The sequence below is a fragment of the Colossoma macropomum genome, unplaced genomic scaffold (assembly GCF_904425465.1).
Source record: "Colossoma macropomum unplaced genomic scaffold, Colossoma_macropomum, whole genome shotgun sequence".
In the NCBI taxonomy this organism is placed as follows: Eukaryota; Metazoa; Chordata; class Actinopteri; order Characiformes; family Serrasalmidae; genus Colossoma; species Colossoma macropomum.
Genome location: NW_023494785.1, coordinates 822,501 through 841,978, shown reverse-complemented (window position 1 = coordinate 841,978; position 19,478 = coordinate 822,501). Strand labels below are relative to the sequence as shown.

The window sequence follows — 19,478 nt, the reverse complement described above, 5'->3', positions numbered from 1 at the left end:
TGCAGATGAAATGATCAGCGAAATATATTCTGAGCTGGTGGGCAGTGAGAAATGTGGGATGTGACATACTAATGAGTTTTCAGCATGTTTACTGCATTTCAATTTTGATTTGATCATTAGCTGGCCAGCTTGGTTATGTCATCAAAGCAAATAAATAAGTCAGCAATACATTGTAGATTTAATGTTTAATGTTAGATTTGAACACTGTGGTTATCTCGCTAATACCTTTCTCTGCTATTTCTGCATATTCAGAGCAGAATCTGAAGTAATGCAGATGGGACAGGAAAACACAGTTACAGGTTGAGGTGGGATGTGTCTGTCATGTACTGTAACTCCAGAAAACCAGTCCCACTCCAGCCCTGGGTGCCAGATATGATCTACTCTATAAAAATATATCATATTATGACTGCATTTTTCTAAAGACTGGACATGTGAGGCATACTATACTACCTTTTTTCATCTGTCATTACCATTAGTCAACTGTCAGTCAGCTTTTATCATCTAGGAAGCTAGTTGGATGAAGTTGTTTAGCATAGTTAGCTAGCTATCTTTTGCATATGTTAGGCAGAAAGCTCTGACGCCTTTCCTTTTAGAAAATATTCACCTGTTGACTAACATACATGGGTCTGTTTTCAAAAGGTTTGGCTCCATTACACACTGGACACAAAAAGTAGCATGCATAATGTGTCTCTGCATTTGAAAACAATTTTAAAAAAGGTCCAATAAGAAGCTTGGTCCACAATGTGTCGTCCTTTTCATGTGTCATGTGGAAAAGCCAGAGACTAACTGGCTGCGTTTTTTGGGACAGAAAGAAAGAAAGCCTTTGTTCATTATGGCGTGAGAGCATTTCTGTAATTTGCCTCCTAATCCTCCCTGTCTGAATCTACTAGTGTAAAGATCTGTATGTAGTCCCATTTTACACCAGTGCTTTGACCACCTTGTCAGACGTGTTGTTTGGTTCTGCACAGTGGTCCAGACTGTGAAAATCCACTCCAGGATTTTGTTCCAACTGCCTGGCTTCAGTTGGAACAAAATCTTTGGGAGGAGTTTTACTTTCTAGAGCTGAACTACCCGCCACTGACTGTAGATCATCCGAGGCTGGATCCACATGGCGTCTATAGGCAGAATTGACAATTGCCTAGAGCTTCTGCATCGTTGTTCTGCACTGATGAAAAAAGTAATTGAGAATTCATTTTCCAATTAGATATTTTGGCTGGTTGTAACCGGTCATAAAAAGCAATGTTGCTAAATCAAGACTGGCCCCATGAAGAGATCAGATAGGCACATATAGATCAAGACCCTCCTCCTACCCTTCTAACTTGCATACAAACATTACTGCTAATGCGACAGTGGCAGCTGCAAAGCAGGGACATTAATGAAGAGCTACAAAAGTACACTTTTAATAAGAGCTGCACATGATGAAGGTATTAGTCATAGTACTCAGCATGAATTCATCTCTCTGCAGTGTTTTGCTTCAGCTACCTTGTAAAAGTGCAGTTCTTCTAGTCATGTCTAATCATCACATTACATCCTTTAGTGATTCAAGATTCAGGATTTATTTGTTTATATAGTGCTTTTTTACAAAAGGGGCAGATTTACAGAAAATCCAGGTCCGAACCCCAAAAGCTTCGCCAAGGGTGAAAATGGCAAAACTCCCTAAGAAGAAGATGACGGAATATTAAGATGGACCAAGACTCAAAATGAGACCGATCATCTTCTGGTCAACACCAGATAGCAAAGCAATAATACAATAACAGCAAAATGAATAACAAACAAAATCTCACAATTTCTGTACATCAGTGAATTGGTCTTTTGGACAGAGGCGTTTAGATTAACCAGTGATAACCGAGCGACTACTGTAGGGGCACATCACAGTGAAAACGAGAGGTAAATCCATGAACAAATCCATAAACATGGCTACCATTAGAAGTCCATCATGATGATGCATTAGCGTGAATATGTAAAAAGCTCATAAGTGCCCTGCTCAATTTTTTCCCAAGAGAAAAAGTAGCTACAGTTTAGGCTAAAGAAACTAGCTACTATGCGATTAAATCCCAGAAATTGTGTTCAGGCATTTCCCAATGAGAAAATATTTTATATCAGAGTTCTTTAAATCTGGACCTTTAATCCAGTTTCCAGCCCTGGAATTTGCAGTCACTGGTAAGTATGATATTAGGTGGCCAGTTAGTTACATCAACAACTTAATAACTACCTGTGGATACAAATTACAAGACCAGAAACTGGATTCAAGGTCCACATTTGAAGACTTTGCTTTACATAGTTATAAAGAATCAGGCACATAGTGTCTCACTTGTAAAATGTTCGGGCAACATAGCCCAAAGTAAAAACTCTTCCAGAGTGACCGTTGCCTAAGGCTTCCTACAGTTCAGATCCAACCCTGCATGCATGCGAACCGGTCTGTTAAGTGGTGTAGATGTGTATGTGTGTGCGTATGTGTGTGTGTGTGTGTGTGTGTGTGTGTGTGTGTCCTTATAGTCCTGACCAGCTGTTGGACCTATGTGTTAATATCCACTGACTGTAAGTGCCCTAAAGGGAAATAGCTGTAAGTGCGTCCTGCTGGTCAAACTGAAAAACTGCAGCTGCTGGTTTCTTTACTATTTGACCATTACCCCCACTGCACTTTGGCTCTGGTCTTCCTGATGTTTACGCAGGGATGGACTGTCAAGCTTGGAAAAATAGAACATCATACAACACATTCTCTATCAATCTGAAGATCAATTTAAGCATGTAGACTGTTCTTTGAGTGTTCATAGTTCCATATAAGCTCACTGGACAAAAAATTAGTCCTCTGTGACTGAAACGTACATAATAGTGTGTAAAACCTCCATGAGCATCAATAACAGCTGTTTGTGAAGGACCTGCATTGACTTCTCGAAGCAGTTCTTTCCTGGAAGTGAAGCAAATTTTTCACAAGCCGTGAAACACGCCGGCGGTCCCTGCCCATCAGTTTCGTCTTTCGGCCTCAATTTCCTGTTGACTGGGATTTTTGCCACTGCTGGTCGACACGCATGATGTGGATACACCTGCAAATTCAGCTACTTCCTTTACACTGTGGCCTCTGACCCAAACGCAATCACTCCTTTTAGCCAATCATTAACATCTGCTTAGTGACCCATTTTCCACACATTGAATGAGACATTCACTGCACTGTACCATCTCTTCTCGATCTATGAATCCTTTCACACACCCCGCAGGTATTTATAGCCCAATCATCCTCGTGCAACGCCATCTGCAGGAGCCTGAAGTTACTACCACCTTAAACACGCAAGGGGACTAATTTTTTGTCCAGGAAGCTTAGAACCATATTCTTTACTAAGGAACCCTTGAAGAACCACAATGTCAGAGTGTACCTACCCATAGAGAGAGGACAATTATGATCCCTTGGACTCCCAGTTACAGATGGCTGTAGCATCACCAGTCGCTATGGGTGTATAATGCTGATTTTGAGATCATTTGAGGCCTAAACATTAAGTATGACCTTCTTTTTGAGTCTGTTTGTGACATTAATGCGTAAATATATGTAAAAAATGACGTGGTGTGAAAAACTCGACTCCTCTGACTTTTGAATGATTATTTCAAGCTTTACAGGGCGACTCGCTGCAGCGCACACTCACCATATTTTAGCACATTATTTTCTCCTGATTCTGTAATGCTGCTTCTTTTGATTTGAACAAAAAATCATACGCAGTGCAGCCTTTATCTAAACTGTATCTAATAAATGAAATGTATTTTTCACCTCAAATGTGGAAGGATGGTTTTGATTTTTCCTCAATACTCCTTGAATTCTGTGCCCCCCCTCAAAAATTTGGCCAGACATGCCACCAGCAGTCCCCAGTCCATCCCTGTGTTAAAGTCCACACAGCCAGCCTGTCCACAGGAAAAGACCCGTACGTACATGTGTACTCACAATCATTTGTTGTGTTTTCCTGCTTATGGATGGAAAAAAGGGGGTTGCCTGGTACACGGATCACATTCCGTTCCTTTTCCGAGCCATGTTGCGCTCTCACTGTGTTCCCTCTCTTTCTTCCAGGCTCTCCTCTCCTTTCTCTGTCTCCACCGTTTCCTCTGAGGGGCCGAATGAGCGCCTGCGAGACGAGGGCAGTCAGAGCTGAGGGAGTTTACACTATAGACAGAACAGGGCTATGAACTGGGACACCAGTACGAGAGAGAAGAGAGTATCTCTGAAGATGGTGTCGTAATACGAGGATCATAGAAAAACTCTAAAATACACACACAAACACAATAACAGCAAGACTGAACTCTGCATTTAACACGGGATGCTCTTCAAATCCGTCTTAATCTGCTCCACCAGTTAAATTCACCCCGATCGCCAGAACGATGGCAGATAGGATGTGATCAGATGGACGAGTGGGAACTCCAACGCATTCCTCTCAATCTTGACCAGGACGGAAGTGAGAGTTGGCTTCCTTGTCGCTGGAATACTGATGTGATTTTGTTTACTCGTGAGGAAGGCAGCGTGAACTCCGAAATGTAAAGTTTATTGATTACTATAGTAATACAATGATCTTTATTGTTGTAAAACTGTGTGCAGTTGATGTTCTTATCATCCTTACCATCAAACACACGCTAACGACGACGATGATGATGATGATGATGATGATTAATGAACATTAGCTCTAAGATTTTTATTTCCATTCATAATAACGGTAACGATGAAGATAATAATGGTAATAAGAATAATAATCAGCATTTAACAGATAAGTACATTAACATTTTAACGCTGTAAGCATAATCGGTCTTCCAGATAGCAGAACGCAGTGAATTCTCCCTTTGGGTTTAGTTTCTCTTCATCTGCTCTCTGTACAGCTTACACTCACACACACACACACACACACACACACACACACACACTCACACACACACACTCACACACACACACTCACACCATGAATCAGACTCGAACACTCACACCCATTCAAACGCCGTACAGATTTAAGTGTGTGTGGGGGGTTTGCTCAGAGAGAATAGGATAACTTCATTTTATTTGAGAGAATATTTTAGGAAATAGTAAAATCTATGAAATTATTGAGAACTATATACATTATGAAGATGTTTATGCAGAGTTATCTAGATTTATCAGGTATTTCTGTTGCTATGTAAGAATGATAATTATGATGGTGATGATCTGAGATTAATGATTAAGATGTTTGAATAAATGATAATTATACTCCAGCTCACTGTGTTCTCTTTCTCATCTAACTATCCAGATTATCCAGTCCCAGCAATCAAATTCTAAACCATTCAATCTCAACTAACTAACCTGAAACCATCCTGACCATCCAGTCCTAACTTCAAACCTCAAACCATCCAATCTCAACTATCTAACCCTAAACCAACCAAACCATCCAGATCCAACTCTCAAAACCCAAACCATCTAATCTTACCCCAAATCAAGCAGACCATTGAGTCCCAACTATCACACCTTGACCATCCAGACCATCCAATCTCAACTATGCTACAATCCAGCCCCAGTTATCAAATCCCAAACCATCCAGAACATTCACTCCCAACTCTCAAACTACAAACCATCCAATCTCAACTAACCCTAAACCAACCAAACCATTCAGTTCCAACTCTCAAGACCCAAACCATCTAACCTCAACAATGTAACCCCAAACCAAGCAGACCATTAAGTCCCATCAAACCCTCAATTATCCATCCAATATGAAACCCCAATCCAAGCAGACCTTTAAGTTCCATCAAACCCCAAACCATCTAATATCAACCCCCAAACCATCTAATATCAAACCCCAAGCCATCCAGACCACCCAGTCTCAACAAACACCAAACCAAACCATCTAGACCATCTACTTTTAGCTATCAATCCCCAAATCATTCAGTCTAAATCATCAAACTCTAAACCACTCAGACTATCCAGTCTCAATTATCCAACCCCAAACTTTCCACCCATCCAGTTCCAACCATAAAGTACCAAATCATCCAAGCCAATCGGTCTGGACCATCCAGTCCCAATGATCACACCCCACTCCATCCTGGACCATCCAGATCCAAATACCAAGTACCATACAAATCAAACCCACACCAACTTGACCAAGAGTCTTCAACTGTGGTCCTGTAGGGTCAGTGTCCAGCACAGTTTGGTTATTTCCCTGCTCAAACACATGTGATTTAACTCATCTGTTAATTGCCCAGTCCCATCTTTTAAATCCAAACAAAGGGATTAAATGGGAGGAAATTGTATTGTCCTTTATGAGTTATGGAGCTGTCTGACTGTAAAGATTTATTTTATAAATTTATTTGGCCCCTAAATGGGAATTGCAGCCCCTTGTGGCCCACCTACAGAAAAAAAAATAAATAATAGAATTGCTACTGAAATTTTCCCCTTCTGAACCGACTGTCATCCTACTGTTAACATGCCATCTGGGAACTTTCTTCAGCACCAACCTGTCAGTTTAACTTTTAGATGTAGCAGTTAGTCATGCTGTAATTTTATAGTAATTATTTTTGACTCATAGCTCACTGCAACAAGTGGAGAAACTGCTTGGAAAGTGGAGATTCTACACTTTCAGTCCACACCACACTGGTGTTTGTAAGAAGAGAGTAGAAAGTAGAAAAATCATCCTTTACATTACACATTTCATACATCATACCTGCATGAAATCATACATTTACATTGCTACATCTCTGTCAAACCAAAGAAGGTCAGAAGTGCTGACTTGGACCTACTCATACAGAATGGAAATCAAATGTGAATGTAATTCATCACTAATTATGTCATTAATGATGTTATTTGTAAGTGCGTTTAAATAATACAGGAAAATGATGATGATAAGTGGCCAGCGAGAATAACACCGGTGCCAAATGTGCTGAATAAAGTGGAATGTTTTTGTACAACTGCACTTTTAAAGAGACCGATTTCTATGGAAACGGACAGTAAATCTATATGAGGGGCATCATGTGATTCTGACCACTCAGTGTGGTCACAGTTGCCATGGTGATAAAGGATGACAGTGTGACAGTCCGCACAGCCATAGAATGACTCACTTTCTCTGTTTCTCACTCTTTCTCGCTTTCTCGGAGTCTCTCTCTCCCACACACCGAGATCAGCGCTCAGATTTCAGAGCTTTTCTTCCCTGAAGTTCAGCCTGTGTTGGTGGTGTAAACTGATAAGCTGCTTTGTTCGGAGCTCACCGGCTCGGAGATTCGGGACGAACGTGTGAAGACCTGACACTCTCTCACTAATGAACTCACATGATGGGCTCTGTCACAGAGCTGTGATGAGCTGAGGGTCAGACTGAGTGTCACATTCTCAAACACACTGACTCATTTACACCAGAACGACACACACAGACGTAGTGAAGGTGGCTGCCCCAGCTGACGTGTGCAGCAGTGAAGATACACAAACAAGTCACACTTCTTTTATTTCATTCCAGTTAAAACGTCTCTCAAGTACAAGTGATTCATTTTTCAGCGTCAGGAAAAAAAGAGAAAACACATATTTAACAGAAAATCATACAGAAGCCCCAACAACTAAATATAATATCAGGTGTTTCAGTGTTCAGTGTGTCACTCTTTACCTTTATTACAGTTTGATTTTTTGCTAGAAATTAAATAGATGAAGTGCAGTCTCTGACTATAGCGCGGTACTGTACATATTTAATAATTATATAGTATCTACTATGAATTATTCAGAATCTATTATGAATTATTCAGTATCTACTATGGATTATTCAGCATCTACTACGAATTATTCAGTATCTGCTACAGATTATTCAGTATCTACTATGGGTTATTCAGTATCTACTATGAATTAATCAGTATCTACTATGATTATTCAGTATCTGCTACAAATTATTCAGTATCTGCTATAAATGATTCAGTATCTGCTATGAATTATTCAGTATCTATTATGAATTATTCAGTATCTATTATGAATTATTCAGCATCTACTATTAGCAGGTTAATAATAACAGCAATACACATATTTATATAGCACTTTTTATTTTGGTAGCAATGTCCTATATGTAGAACCATGGACACTCAACGAACCATTTGCATGATTAAAGACTTCTTTGCATGATGAATTGGTTCTTGAGATTGATGAAGAATGTGTTTTAGGTGGTTCTATATAGAACCTGTTCGAAAACGGTTCTATACAGCACCAAAAAGGGTTCTCCTATTTTTGCAAGCTTGGCATCGTAACAAGAACTCTTTCTGGTGCTGTATAGAACCATATACAGCACATTCTCCATCAATCTGAAGAACCATTTCACCATACAGAGAACCATTTAGACTGGTTCATCAGTGTTCTCAGTTCTATACAGAACCAGTTTTTTACTAAAGAACCCTTGAAGAAACATTTTAAGAGTATAGACTAAAAAAATAAAATAGTCTGATCTAAATAAAAATAATAAGATAATTACATAGAGGAGAAAATGAGGCACAATACTTCTAGACCTAATCCAGCCTGAACAAACGTTTTAGTGTGGACTGAACTCTGCAGGAGAGGAGATCTGATCACAGACCTACTGCATGTGTACAAACACCCAGAGTTAGTGTGCAGCTCCAGTGAAACACACACACTATCTTAGTATCACAGTTGTTGCTGTTGAATTACTGACACAGTGTGTAGGTCAGCTGTTCCTGTGTGTGTGTGTGTGTGTGTATGTGTGTGTGTGTGTGTGTGTGTGTGTATGTGTGTGTGTGTGTGTGTGTGTGTGTGTGTGTGTGTGTGTGTGTGTCTGGCACTCATTACTACTGCTGTGAGTGTGATCATGTTTTAAAGCAGCTAAACTGAGACGACTGTCACTACACACTGTCTGAGTCTCAGTCTGAGTGAGTGGACAGAGTGAGAAAGTGCTTCTGGACATTTGCTTGAAAACTTACAGCACTGTGCAAAACTCAGAGACTCCAAAAGGGGAACTCCACCAACTCCAATAATTCAATCGATAAGATGTAAACAGAGTCATTCAGAGTGAGTCTCCTGAAAAGAATAGAAGCTGAAATAAAGGGAAAGAGTGACTCACTGACTCAGACAGCTGAGACTAGATTTAACTGCTGATCTCTGTAATTTTCTTTTAAATATGTTTTTATCTTTTTTCTGATGGTGAAAAATGAATAATTCCTACTTAACGGCTCCCTGATGGCGTCTGACTTGTGCTCAGTACCGTATGTGTGTGTGTTGACCTTTTGCGTGTTGTTTATTTTGGGACGTCTCTTCTGGACGGAGGAATGTTTGGGAGGGGATTCTATTCCTGCTGCCAGATTCCAGCACACACTCTCTCTCACACAGAGACTGTGGTGGTGCTGGAGTGTGTTTAGGTGGGTTTGGATCTGCGCTCCCGCTGCAGCATGACGGACCCTCAGAAGGAGCCGCAGGAGGACCCCAACCAGAGCTTCTGGATGGTGAGAGAGCTTCAGAGAGAGACAGTGAAACAGTGCAGGAGCTGGATTAGTCTAACCTGTAATTAGGGCACTGATCAGACACAGAGGTGGGTAACGTCACTGCAGGATGTATGTGATGTTTACGATTCATATCATAGAGCAGATTTCAGTATGAGTTACAGAGATGTGTCGACTACAGTTATACATGACCGTCACACCAGATATGTTCCGTGTGTCACTGATAGGAGTGCTAAAATCTGATTGGCTGAGCCGTTGGGAAATACTTGATATACAGGTGTTTCAGTCAGAAACGTAATCGTTCTGTTCTGGGACAGAATCTGTCATTTGAAGTCTCGTTTAGTGATTAATGATGCTAATTTTTATTCCGTGTAGCAAAAAACTGAAAAAGAGTTTGAAATTAAAGCTGATTATTTATGTTTTATCTCCAAACTCTCAACTGTCTTTGGATCAACAGCATCAGCCACTTCTAACGGCTTTCAATTCTTAATATTTTATGATATTAGTTTGAAATACAGCCTGTTGAAAAGTAACAGAGGTCACCAATTTTTGTTCTAATCAGTTTAGAAACATTATGGTGGCCCTGGAACGTGAGAACAGAAAGGTTCTGCTCAGAGCGAAGTTTTTTTTGTTTGTTTGTTTCCGAGCTCTTGGTTGTGACTATTATTAATTAAAAATGATGTGATATTCAACATTAGTATATTCTACCATAATGTACACTATATGGACACCTGACCATCACACCTATATGAGCTTGTTGGACGTCCCATTCCAAAGTCATAGGCATTATTATGGAGTTGCCCTCCTTTGCGACTATAACAGCTTCCACTCTTCTGGGAATCTACACGATTTTGGAGAGAGTCCATTCAGTCTAAAGAGCATTTGTGAGGTCAGACACTGATGTTGGACGAGAGGGTCTGGCTCACAATCTCCGTTCCAGCTCATCCCAAAGGTGTTCAGTGGGGTTGAGGTCAGGGCTCTGTGAGGGCCACTGGAGTTCCTCCACACCAGACTGGTCACTCCATGTCTTTATGGAGCTGCTTTGTGCTCAGGGGCTCAGTCATGCTGGAACAGGAAAGGCTCTTCCCCAAACTGCTGACACAAAGCTGGAAGCAGATAACTGTGTAAAATGCCTTTGTGCTGCAGCATCAACATCACCCTTCACTGGAACTGAGGAGCCCAAACCCTGAGAAACAGCCCCGCCCATCATCCCTCCTCCACCAAACTGTACTGTTGGCTCTGCATTCCGGTAGGTAACGTTCTCCTGACCTCCACCAAACCCAGATTCATCATCAGACTGACAGACAGAGAAGCTGATTCATCACTCCAGAGAACACGGTTCCACTGCTCCAGAGTCCAGTGGCGGCGCTTGGCATTGAGCATAGTGATCTTAGGCTTGTGTGCAGCTGCTCAGCCATAGAGACCCATTTCATGAAGCTCCTGATGTGCAGATCTTGAATTCAGTTCATGCTCTTTTCCTTAAATAATGTGATCAGTGTAAATGATGCATATATTTTAAGATGTAAAGAACTTTATTTTACAAAGGTGACACATTTGTATATTTTTATTTTCCGTGCATTACAAACAAAAAACATTTTAAACAAACACATGAATATATCACTGCTGTTGTAACTCCGTTTGTCATATCTCATTTTTGTCATTTTTCAGTTTTAGAAGCATGACCCTTAAAGAACACTTTGCATGCTTAATTGGTTCTCTTCATGGTGAAATCATTCTTCAGGTTGATGGAAAATGCTGTAGATGGTTCTTTATAGTACCAAAAAGCGTTCTGCTGTTATTACAATGTCAAGCCTGTAACAATAGCAGAATGTTTTTAGGTGCTATACAGAATTATTTTCAAAAAGATTCTATATAGAACCATCTCCAGCACATTCTCCATCAATCTGAAGAAGAACTTCACCATGAAGAGAACCATTTAAGCACGCAAAGAGTTCTTTGACCGATCATGGTTCTATATAGAACCATTTTCTTTACTAAAGAACTCTTGAAAACCATTGTTTTTAAGTATGTATTCTATGAGCAGCCATAGTGGGTAATGTTTAGAGGTCAAACTGAAGCTCAGGTGTGGAAACTTCACATCAGATCGGAGCAACAGATTCAATTATGGATTAGCATCACAAAATATACAGTAAAGAGGAAAATGTACACAAAATATACAAGAGGCTAACAAGTTTCAGTGGCGCTAGGCTAATCTCAGAGTCAACAGCCAAACTAGAGTAATCTACAACACAGGACGAGCAAATAAACAAGCTGAAGCACATGCACAAAAAGCTGCTAGTGAAGCCGAGGAGGTCTCCTTTGTTCTTTCCCATCATGTGATGTCACACAAAGAGTGGATCCTGAAGATGTGGAATGGAGTACGGACCGGAATGAGTGGGTAAGAGCAGAAGACACGGACTGAATCATGGAACAACACGGACAAACTTTTCTGGACTAGGAAAACAGATCAGATTCACAGACAAACGGCAACAACATAACAGCACGATTTACAGTCCACACCCTCCTCTAGCAAAATCCAGCTACAACCAGCTACAGAGTCAGATTATAGAAGGATACAGAGTGAGATGCATGTGTGTGTGTTTCCTTTAGCCCAGTAACTATGTGGAGACGGTGCAGCGGACTCAAAATGCCTTCCAGGTGTGTGAGGACATTGTGGCGTGCTTCAAGGACCGAGCGCGAGTGGAGAAACGTTACGCTCAGCAGCTGAAAGAGTGGAGCAGCAAGTGGAAAACTATAGCAGACTCCAGTGAGTATACACACGGTCCCTGGCCACTTTATCAGAAACCTCTCTCTTGTAGCTCCACCTTGCTGGGGTACAGTTAGAGACAGAATCTGTTGATGCATAGGTTGTGTTCTTATTTTTATAGTCCCAGGAAACAGTAAACAGGCCCACCATCAGGGGTGACTGAGTGGGGCGATGCCTCACCAACCAATCATCATGCCCCATTAAACCCATTACATTTTATACATACTTCTGTAGTGGCAAAACAAAATAACAGTAAGCTTCGTTCACTCTGTGCCCAAAATTAAACACTATCCATTAACCTGTTAACTCATTTGTGAGTGTAACGACTTACCCAAAGTAAAAGGGGGCGCTGTTCTCACAGGGTATTGTAGTTTTTTAAAAGAGAAAATTCTCACATTTGTGTGTTTCTTTGGTCTCTTGTTCTCACAGTTTTCCTTTTTCCCCCATATCTCTCTGTTTGGAGTCTCTGAAAAACCTCCGTTTGGAGGGTCATGTAGCCCCAACACTTCACCCTACCTCTCTATCTCAACAAGAATCGAGACACCCTACCCCTAGAATGAGAACGCACAAAACAGAGGGGGGGAGGCTAAGTGAACCACTTAATCAAGATACTGAACAGCTCCACACAGCTTGATGTGAGCAGTTAACACTGTGCTAATTGGAGGGATATAAACTTACATTACTCGTTACTACATTAGCCTCGTAGCTCCGGTGCTGAAGCTAAAGAAGCTAATTGAAATTAAAATGTGTACATTTGGATTAGGCAGGAGAACTGGTGGAACTTCATTATATGCCAAACTATTGCATTATCTCTCTCTCTCTCTCTCTCTCTCTCTTTCTCTCTTTCTCTCTCTCTCTCTCTCTCTCTCTCTCTCTCTCTCTCTCTCTCTCTCAGGGCCACTCTATGGCTCCCTCATGCGGGCGTTTCAGAGTTTTTTCTCCTCCGCTGAGCGTCTGTCTGTTCTTCATTCGTCCATCTCTCACTCCCTCGTTTCGGAGGATGAAGAGCGTATCCACACGTGGCAGAAGGAGGCATTCCAGCGGAAAATGTTCTTTGGGTTCCGGGAGACATATGACCTTGAGACGGCGTTTGCACGAGCTCAGAAACCCTGGGTGAAGAAACTGAAGAAGGTGAAGAACAGAAACATTTACAGTGCAAATATAAACTGAGTCTGTTCTACAGTTTCTCATTAGGCTGAATGCATAACCGACTCTAAATGTAGGTATTGTGATATAAACTGAGTCTGTTCTACAGTTTCTCATTAGGCTGAATGAATAACTGACTCTAAATGTAGGTATTGTGATATAAACTGAGTCTGTTCTACAGTTTCTCATTAGGCTGAATGAATAACTGACTCTAAATGTAGGTTGTGATATAAACTGAGTGTGCGTTTAGTTTTAAAGTTATGAATTATGTATAGTTATGGGAAGACTGCTTTTCTCAGTGACTGATGGTTTGTGTGTTTGTTGTGTTTGTTTTGATGTTTAGCTGGAAAGCGCTCAGCAGGCGTATCATAAATGCTGTGAGAAGGAGCAGAGTGCTCTAGATAAAGAACGGCAGGCCAAAAACAACCCCAACCTCAAGGAACACATGCTCGCCAAGATCCAGCAGGCCCGTGAGAAAGCCACACAGGACCGAGACAAAGTGAGTTAACTCACTCAATTCAGCCCAGTGAGACAATCGACTCACTACGACGAATCAACTAACTCAGACGAATCAACTAACTTAGATGAATCAACTCCAACTAAACATGTTGCTCAGATAAATTAGTTCACTCAAACAAATCAGCTCATTAAGATGAATCGACTCCAACTAATCATGTAGCTCAGACAAATTAGTTCACTCAAACAAATCAGCTCACTAAGACTAATCAACTCAGACAAATCAAATCATTTACATAAATCAACTCAAACAAATCAGCTGTCTTAGTTGAATCAGTTAACTTCAACTAAATATCAGATCACTAAGACAAATCAACTCATTGAGATTAATTAAATACTCAAATGATTCAGATCACTAATGACTGATCAGTTCCTTCAGACAAATCAAATCACTCATGAATCATGATTCAGGTCTCTCAGATAATTCAGCTCGCTGAGGCTCCCTGTTCCCCTCGCATTCATTTCATGGTGTCTTAGATCCAAAAATAAACACACCCCTGAGTCGTTTCAGATAACCATATGACTCCTGTTGTCTAAAGAGACTAAACTGGTAATTTGATCCATGAGGTTGACAGTCATTTTATAGCTTTGAAATAGACACCTTTCTAAGACAGTACAGAAAATAATAATTATACATTACAACATAATATTTTGTCAAGTTTCCTTCAACAAAAATATTGCCCTACAAAGCAGGGTTGTTTGCTCCCTATGAATCAACTCACTCAGATGAATTAGCTCACTTAGACAGATCAGCTCACTCAGATGAATCAATTCACTTAGGGTGAATCAACTCACTTAGGCAATTCAGCTTCCTCAGATGATTCAATTTACACAGACAAATCAGCTCACACAGGTTGTTCAGCTTACTCAGATGAATCATCTAAGTGAGGTGATTCGTCTAGTGAGCTGGTTACTCAGAAGAATCAGCTCACTCAAAAGTATTGGCTCACTTAGATGAATCAGCTTATTCAGAGTAAACAGCTCAGTCAGATGAATCAACTCACTCAGATAAACCAGCTCAGTCAGATGAATCAGCTCACCGAAACAAATCAATTCACTCAGACAGATTAACTCACTCGGATGAATCAACTCAGACAAATCAACTTAGATGAATCAGCTCATTCAAACAAATCAGCTAACTTAGACAATTCAGCTCACTCAGAAGAATCAAATCACTCAGACAAATCAACTCACTCAGATGAGTCAGCTTACTCAGACAAATTAGCTCAATCAGATGAATCACCTCACACTTGCAAATTAACTCACGCAGACAAATCATCTCAGATGAATCAACTCAGATGAATGAATCAGCTCACTCAGGGTTTTAGTGTTTTTCTGCTCTAGTACACCTGATTCAGCTGTTCAGCTCATTAAATCTCTTGAAACATTTAGATCAGAAACACTGACAGGTCCAGGAGTGAGAAACACTGACCTCTAGTGATGAATAACCAGCCAACACACCCCTGAGACTCTGCAGGTACGAGATGGCTTCAGGAACATCTGTGTTTGCGTGTTTAGGCTCGTGAACGTTATGAGAAGGTTCTGGAGGACGTGACGGGCTACGCCCCGCGCTACATGGAGGAGATGGAGGCGGTGTTTGACCAATCACAGGAGCAGGAGAGGAAACGCATCAGCTTCCTCAAACAGACCTTCCTGTCCATCCACAGACACCTCGATGTCACCAACAACGACAGGTCTGCGTCTGTGTGGGGCTGAAAATAACATGAGTAAATAAACAGTGTTTCTGTGTTTATGTTTGAAAGGGGTTGTGTAATAGACCACTAGGTGGCTCCAAACAGAGATATTGATTTGTGCCTGACTGGATGATTGATGGATTTGAGCAAATTTGCCTTTTGTTGTGTAGTTTAGTTTGTGGACCTGAATAAAGAGTGTAAATGTGTGTTGCAGTGTGAAGGCTGTTTACAGTGACCTCCACCACACTCTGATGTCCATCTGTGAGCAGGAGGACTTGCGCTGGTGGAGGAACAACCGTGGTCCAGGCATGCCCACCGACTGGCCCTCACTGCAGGTGAGCTGGGTGTGAAAGGTACTGTTCATCAATGAAATCACTGAATGGTCAAATCTAATACTGTGTGTGTGTGTGTGTGTGTGTGTGTGTGTGTGTGTGTGTGTGTGTGTGTGTGTGTGTGTAGGAGTGGGTTCCTCCTGTTAAGAAGAAGAAACATGGGAAGAAGCCAAAGCCACTGACAGGAGACGAGAAAACGTATGTTCACCATCACCACCATCGCCATCATTGTCACCACCATCATCACCATCACCCTCACCCACATCACCGTCATCTCAACAATCACTATCACCATCACCCTCATCACCGTCACCACCATCATCACTATCACTATCATCCTCACCCCCATCACCGTCACCACTATCATCACTATCACCCTCAGCCCATCACCGTCACCACCATCATCACTATCACCATCACCCTCACCCCATCACCCTCACCACCATTATCACTATCACCATCACGTCACCCTCATCACCGTCACCACCATCACTATGACCCTCACCCCATCACCATCATCACAATCATCACTATCACCCTCACCCCATCACCATCACCACCATCATCACTATCACCATCACCTCACCCTCATCACCGTCACCACCATCATCATCACCATCACCCTCATCACAATCATCACTACCACCCTCACCCTCATCACCGTCACCACCATCGTCACTATCACCATCACCTTCACCCCATCACCACCATCATCACTAGCACCCTCACCCCATCACCGTCACCACCATCATCACTATCACCATCACCTCACCCTCATCACCGTCACCACCATCATCACTATCACCCTCACCCCATCACCACCATCATCACTATCACCATCACTCTCACCCCATCACCGTCAACCCCATCATCACCATCACCATCCTAATTATCACCATCACCACCATCATTATCATCGCCAGCATCACTATTACGATCACCACATCACCATACCCACCATTATTATCACCATCAACACTATCACCACATCATTACCATAACCATCATCACCCTCATCATCATCACCATCGTCACCGTCTCATCGTCAGCATCATCACCACCATCTCACCATCACCATCATCACTATCATCACACAATCACTATCATGATCATCATTATTACCATTACAATCATCATATCATCACCACAACTGCCATTGCTATTATCATCACTATCACCATCACTATCGTCCTTATCATCACCAACACCACATCATTACCATCACCCTCATCACCACCACTCTTGTCGGCATCATCACGCAATCATCATCCTTACCATAACCACCATCATTATCATCTTCATCATCACTACTATCAGTATCACCATCATCACCAACATAACCATTGTCATCATTGCCATCACTATCACCACATCATTACCTTAACCACCATCCCCTCATCATCAATATCACAATCACTATAATTACCATTATCACCATCACCACAACATCACCATCTCACCATCGTCAGCATTATCATCACCACCATGATCACTATCATCACACAATCATCAATCTTACCATAACCACAATCACTATCGTCTTTATCATCTATCACCATAACCACCTCACCATCACCACCACCATCATCATCACCATCACCATGGTTGTCCCTGGATGGGTTTCTGTTCTGGACTTTAGCAGGGAGAGTTCATGTTTGACTGCAGAAGTGGACGTTCCTTCACAAGTAGCAGCTGCTAGATATGCCTGAAAATAATCTTTGTCCTACCATTAAACACCACTAGAGTGCGGTAGTGCACAGCATTCCTGACAGTCTGACAGTGATAAAAGCTGTATGAATCTGTAAAGCAGTAAGTCTGGGCTTCAGTCACAGCAGATACTGTATAGGAAACAGATGAATTAGAGGTGTAGAGTCTGTGAGTGTGTTACAGTGCAGTACCTGCAGTTCAGTACTTACTGATGTTTACTTTGCAGACTCTGCATAAACAATCAGTGTCTGACTGCAGTGAACAGTGACCTAATGTATAGAGTGTTATGGTGAATAAAACGCACTGATAACACCTCTGCACAGGTAAATAAACAGCAGAGGGACAATAATGTCTTATTTGCTTTTCTCAGTGTGGTCTTCAGCACAGTAACACCTTATGGAAGTGCACCTCTAGGGGTCGCCAAAAACAACAACATCAACTCTGTGCAGTTAATGGAGACAAATACTGATACACTCTCTCTCTCTCTCTCTCTCTCTTTCTCTCTTTCTCTCTCTCTCTCTCTCTCACTGTTCTCTCTCTCTCTCTCTTTCTCTCTCTCTCTCTCTCACTGTTCTCTCTGTCTCTCTCTCTGTCTCTCTCTCTCTCTCTCTCACTCTTGTCTCTCTCTCAGGGTTATGATTGGAGGAGTGCGAGTGAAAGCTCTGTATGACTATGTTGGGGAGGAGTCTGATGAGCTGTCATTCAAAGCAGGTGACTCCACCCACTTCATGACTAACTCTGCATCCTGTTGTTAATACGATCATGTTTTTTTTGTTGTTGTTTTTCCACTTTTTTACAGACCACATTAAAGCTAATCAGTTTCATTTTGAGGAAAACAGTATCACAGTGTGCATCTTCATGACTGTGCTAGATTGGGAATAAAGCTAAAGGCCACGCCCACTTTCTCCCCTTGTTTTAATGTCAGCACTCAAAGTTTTCAGCTGTTTAAAGCACCTTTGGACCAAATGAGCCTTAATATGAGCTTTTAACAATAATTTAAAAAGAAATCTGTCAATTCATTATCTAGAACCTGCTCTTTGTACCAAGAAAGATATTTTGAACATGAAGATAAATATAAACAGAGCGTCATAACAGAGCTGCTTTACAATAAACCAAACCTGCACAGAGAGTTTATTACTGCACTGAAAAGGATCAGGGAGGAACTTTCTTCTTCAACTGAGATCTTTTAAGCTCATGTCTAATAAGTAACTTCAATTCTTAAAGGCAAAGGTTCAAAAGTGAAAACAGTTTAAAAGATAAGACAGTTTTTTATCCCTCCTATTATGTTGTGGGTCATTTCGAAGTTTAAAAATGAAGGAAAAATATTTTTAATTATTTCTGCAGTATGAATCCTTTTCTGCTGGGCTTAATTAGTGTAATGAACATGTAAAAGCAAAAATCCTGCATAACTGAGCGTGAGATGTAAACAGAGTGATTCAGAGAGGTTTGGTGTGAAATGGTTCAGATGTCTTTACAGTGGTGGTGATAGGAACCAGGGGTCGCCATGACTACAACACAAATATAGACATTTTATTTACTATCCAGAACCACCAGTGAACCTACACGAGTCTTCTGAGTTTATATGGAATGTTGATGATGGAAAATAGTGGAAAATCTGAAATAATAAGTTTTCTTTGGGGACTATTTTGCCTAACAGCGCCCTGCATGTATCCCTCCACCATGAATGGAGTTTAAGTTCTCTAAACTATCATAAAACAGCGTCTCAGTCATCAGGCAGTGAATTCATAACCATTTCATGTAGGAACTTTCTGTGAGGAGCTTTTAGAGGTGGACGTCTGGTTCCTATCACCACCACTGTGAACAGTTCTGACACGGTCAGTTTATCTAGAACAGAGCGTTTCACACCAAACCACTCTGAACCACTCTGAACCGCTCTGATTACATCTTAAC

General features: G+C 41.3%; 2 protein-coding genes across 2 annotated transcripts in view; both read left to right on the top strand.

The window, feature by feature from the left end:
* The window catches only part of LOC118812807 (SH3 and multiple ankyrin repeat domains protein 1), a 119,761-nt gene extending 114,547 nt beyond the window's left edge, over positions 1 to 5,214 (top strand). Inside the window, exon 28 of the mRNA XM_036577940.1 lies at positions 4,052 to 5,214. Within this exon, the coding sequence (XP_036433833.1) occupies positions 4,052 to 4,133 (82 nt within the window). The 3' untranslated portion in view covers positions 4,134 to 5,214. The remainder of the gene's footprint in view (positions 1 to 4,051) is intronic.
* Positions 5,215 to 9,268: 4,054 nt separating this feature from the next.
* The window catches only part of zgc:91999 (uncharacterized protein LOC445104 homolog), a 10,942-nt gene continuing 732 nt past the window's right edge, over positions 9,269 to 19,478 (top strand). Inside the window, exons 1-8 of the mRNA XM_036580899.1 lie at positions 9,269 to 9,408; positions 12,016 to 12,172; positions 13,068 to 13,303; positions 13,662 to 13,817; positions 15,353 to 15,528; positions 15,743 to 15,863; positions 15,988 to 16,058; positions 18,199 to 18,278. Of these exons, the coding sequence (XP_036436792.1) occupies positions 9,355 to 9,408; positions 12,016 to 12,172; positions 13,068 to 13,303; positions 13,662 to 13,817; positions 15,353 to 15,528; positions 15,743 to 15,863; positions 15,988 to 16,058; positions 18,199 to 18,278 (1,051 nt within the window). The 5' untranslated portion in view covers positions 9,269 to 9,354. The remainder of the gene's footprint in view (positions 9,409 to 12,015; positions 12,173 to 13,067; positions 13,304 to 13,661; positions 13,818 to 15,352; positions 15,529 to 15,742; positions 15,864 to 15,987; positions 16,059 to 18,198; positions 18,279 to 19,478) is intronic.